Source organism: Octopus bimaculoides, chromosome 5 (assembly GCF_001194135.2).
Source record: "Octopus bimaculoides isolate UCB-OBI-ISO-001 chromosome 5, ASM119413v2, whole genome shotgun sequence".
NCBI lineage: Eukaryota > Metazoa > Mollusca > Cephalopoda > Octopoda > Octopodidae > Octopus > Octopus bimaculoides.
In genome coordinates, this window is record NC_068985.1 from 17,597,325 (window position 1) to 17,601,742 (window position 4,418).

Below are 4,418 nucleotides of genomic sequence, written 5' to 3' on the forward strand. Positions count from 1 at the left end.
ATATATATATATATATATATATATAGGCGCGCGCGTGAACACACGGACAAATGTGTCGTTTGCGTGTGTGTATACATCACATAATATAATTATCTTGAATATATTGAGCACTGAGATTAGCATTGGTCCGCCTGGGATCATTGTATTTCTTTAAATAATGTTTCTTACACAACAATCAAGACAAGATGAGAAGCTGTGACATCCATCCAATTCTCAAGAGAAATGTCGGGCACTTGCGAAATCGGAATTAACTTACGAGTTAATATTCAATAAACTTATCAAGAGATCGGTCAATATAAAGATTTTTATGAGAGAAATGGAAATATTTAGGGATTATTATTTCTTTTTATCCATGAATAGATGGTTCGAAAAGAATGATATGCATGTATCGTACAGATTCCCTCTATTAAATATGCTGACACCCACTTTACTTACTGTTTGTTTATCATACAGATGGTGTCTTCTCTGAAATAATTATTGTATACATTTATAAGTTTAAAAAATAGATTATCCAAAAACAAATCTGATCTTGGAGACAGGAACTGATGAAAATTGAATTCAGAGCATATTGTCATCAATAGTTTAATTATAACACATGCAACAAAAACACAAAGATTTAAAGAATAGGAAATGATGAGATTTCATAAGGTTTATACCTTTACCAAAAAGCATTAGGGTCGTAAGTGGTATGGAATGAGTGATTAAGAAATAAACTTGGGTTCAGATCTCTGTTAACCAGAAGTTTACATCCACTGTACATCGCTCACAACTTTTCAACATGTAATAATAGAAAAAATAATAATTGTTGAGAAAAAAAAAGTACATTACCTCCCTAGCATAGTTATACTTTGCTTTCAAAATTAACCGAAATAGCCTGGTTTTATTATCTTCTTCAAAGGGCATCTCTCCACTGAGTAAGATGAAGGTGATAACCCCAACTGCCCAAAGGTCTACCTGAGAAGTATATGGCTTGCGAGCCAATATTTCAGGTGCGATGTATTCCGGAGTTCCACAAGCTGTATTCATCCAGTTATCAGGACCTTTACGCGTTGCGGATAACCCAAAGTCTGTAATCATAATTTTGGAATCGTTTCCAGGATGATAATAAAGCAAGTTCTCCGGTTTAAGGTCCCTGTGTGTTATTCCAAGACTGTGCAAATAACGCACCCCTTCAAAAACCATCTTTAAAACAGTTATAGCATCTGCTTCGGAAAAATATCCTTTTCCGATAATTCTATCCAACAGGTCTCCACCCGTAGCCAGTTCCATTACCATATAAACTTTCTGCTTGCATTCGAAAACTTCAACAAGTTGTATTATATTAGGGTGTCTAACTCGACGTAAAACATTAAGTTCCGACTCAAATACTTCACGTCCTTCGGTTCGATTAATCATTTTGATAGCATAGGGCTGTTTAGTAATTTTGTGTTCAACACGAACAATTTTACTGAAGCTGCCTCTGCCAATAAGTGCTTTTATATCATATTTAGCGGTCACTCGATTGTCAAAAGTGGCCATATATTTCTCCACTCTTTTATTATGTCGAGGTGTGTCTTGAATATTGTTGCCGGACTGTTGTTGTTGAGAATGTTGCCATTGTTTGTTTCCACATTTCTTTTCTTTAGGTTTGTGGTGGTTTGTATAGTTAGAATTGCTTTTATATATATTTTGTGGGCCATGGTACACATAATTAAGAGATCGTTGACTTGGTGGAGATTCCGGCACCAGTTTGGTGTTTAAACAGCCCATTGCCGGTGGAAAATATCACCAGCTGAGTCTTTCATCCCCTTCCAACATAGCAAGGGATCCAAGTAATACATCGAAACATCCAACAGTTTGGATTCGTTTTTAAGGGGTTTATTCCGCTTCGGAGCCGCGCAGTAAAACTACCTTAGTTACAAGAATAGACCTAACAACTACTCTAATTCCGTGTTCAAAGAAGATAGTGCGTTAATATATAGCTTAAAGTAGAAAAACCAACTATATATTTAGCTTCCAAGTATATTGTATTGGAATATTACAAATATTAAATCCATTCTTTTAGAAATTGAATACTTGTTTCTTCAAAATTTTAGCTGATACATTAAAGAACACGATTAGCGAATACTATGACATATTTATCTTAGCGCGTAGTAATATAGCAACTTGGGAAAAGAGAAGAAATCGTGCGCGAAAGTTTGAAAAAGATGTTAAACGTGAAAAGAAATTGCTTGAACTTCTGTTTATAAGTTAATTATATTAATTATAAGAAAATAAAGGAAACAGAAACATTCAATGGCTCTTTCTTATAAAATCTTGCACTATATTTTCTATAACTTTTTCTTTCCCATGTTTCTAGTGGAATCGACAGAGTTTGACCTAATTTCTTATTATTACCATTTCGAATGTCGACGGTACTAAAGCAACGTAGGGGTTAACAATGAGGAGAAGAACAAGAAGAATTGTCTGATTTCATTGGTTGTTTCGAAAACATATGTCTAAAGTGACAACAAGTAGTATGCTTGGAATGTGATGAGAACACTCCTCTTCCTAACTTGTCTTAGAAGTAGCTTCCAGCCATTGTTTATTCAAGAATTAACTATTATCTTGGTTCTTTCTATTCTACACACTTGCTGTATTGATGAATAACTGTATTTTTATGCCAATTCTTAGATTAATAAGAATTTAGATTGAAACAATTTTTTTGAATAATTAAGTAATAATAATAATAATAATAATAATAATAATAATAATAATAATAATATATGTTTATATAATTTAGCCCAGAGACCAGAATTTCCAAGCAGCTTATGTTTTCATTTTAAAAAATCATGAGTTAGATTGAACATCTGTTGAGTGTTTTGGTTCCAAGTTTTCTATTAAACAAATAAATTGTCTTTTAACTGTAATATTTTTCTATTATCATGCTGGTTGATGTACACTGCATACCATTTTTCAATTCTCTGTGAGAAACAATTTCATTTATATTGTAAATTTTCCAATTTATTTTCCTTTGTGTCTGTGGCATTCTATATTCTTTCTACAATTTATAGAATAAAATTTTAATGCACTTAATTTATAAATGTTGAATTAAATGAGCTGAAAAATTAATTTCTCCAAGGGGTGCTGCCCTACTCACATGTAGTAAAGTAAGATTATAAACTAATTTGATGAAGCTAACACTAGAAAGAAAGAGTCCCAAATTAGAAGATAGATTTACTTAAAAAGTTAGTGTTTAATTCTTTTGCTTTAATGTTTAAAACAGTTGGAATACATATGATGTGGCATTTTTCAATAATATTAAGCCGCAATTCCTTTGATTGATAGAGAAGTACTAATTCATCATTCCAAATGAATTAATTTTACTTAAGCTTGATATCTTAGTAAAAGTAAGTTCCTTGTCCAAGGGCTCAACACTGAATCTGCAACAGCTTATATGTACTTATAAGCTAACACTTATTTCCCACTAGATCTTGGCACTTGATAATATATAGCATTATTTCCAGTGATTCAGTTGGGAGGATACTTGGCAATGATCCATTACCAGCTCTTTGTAGTGCACTTTTCAACTTCCATGTAGCTTCATAGACAGATTCTGATCCCATGCAATGATGAGGAAACCCTCAATATCTATTTTTAGACAATAGCCCCCTTAACCATTCAATGCTTGCTCACAGATTTCTAACTGTTCTATTTAATCTTAAAAGAAACTAGTTATCAAAATATTTGTTTTTCTTTCTGAGTGTATGCTTCATGTTTTGTGTTATAAATGTTCTTCTTTCTGTTAATATGTATAGTTTTTCACATCCAAGCCCTGATTCATCTCTAGCTTCTGTTTAATTCTGGTTTATATCTTTATCTTTGCCCACACCCACTCACCACCACCACCACCACTCTCCATGATCTTAGACTATCTTCTATCTTTTATCTTTTACTCGTTTCAGTCACTGGATTGCAGTCATACTGGAGCACTGCCTTGCAGAGTTTAATCATACAAATTAGCCCCAGCAATGATTTTTTTAAAGTCTGGTACTTATTCTGTCAGTCTCTTTTGCCAAGCCACTAAGTTACAGGGATGTAATCAAACCAATACTGGCTGTCAAGCAGTGCAGCAAAGGACAACAAATTACAAACACACACACATAATAGGTTTCCACAGTTTCTGCCTACCACATTCATTCACAAGGCATTAGTTGGTCAGGAGCTATATTAGGTGCCAAGATACTGCACAGTGGGATTGCACCCAAAGCCATACAATTGTAAAGTGAGCTTCTTAACCACACAGCCATGCCCATGCCTAACGTTTTTTTTTGGGGGGGGGGGATATTTTTATATAGTTATTGATTGTATTTAATAGTTTTACATTTATGTTGCAGTTCACACATTTTGAACCATATTTTATGGTTTCTCATCTAAATTTTTCCTAACTTAAAAAGTAA

The 4,418-nt window shown here is 33.3% G+C and overlaps 1 protein-coding gene across 1 annotated transcript in view; it reads right to left on the reverse strand.

Moving 5' to 3' along the window:
• LOC106868515 (serine/threonine-protein kinase H1 homolog) overlaps positions 1-2,187 on the reverse strand; it is a 109,030-nt gene extending 106,843 nt beyond the window's left edge. The window contains exon 1 of the mRNA XM_014913823.2: positions 829-2,187. Coding sequence (XP_014769309.1) covers positions 829-1,749 — 921 coding nt within the window. The 5' untranslated portion in view covers positions 1,750-2,187. The remainder of the gene's footprint in view (positions 1-828) is intronic.
• Positions 2,188-4,418: the final 2,231 nt, after the last annotated feature.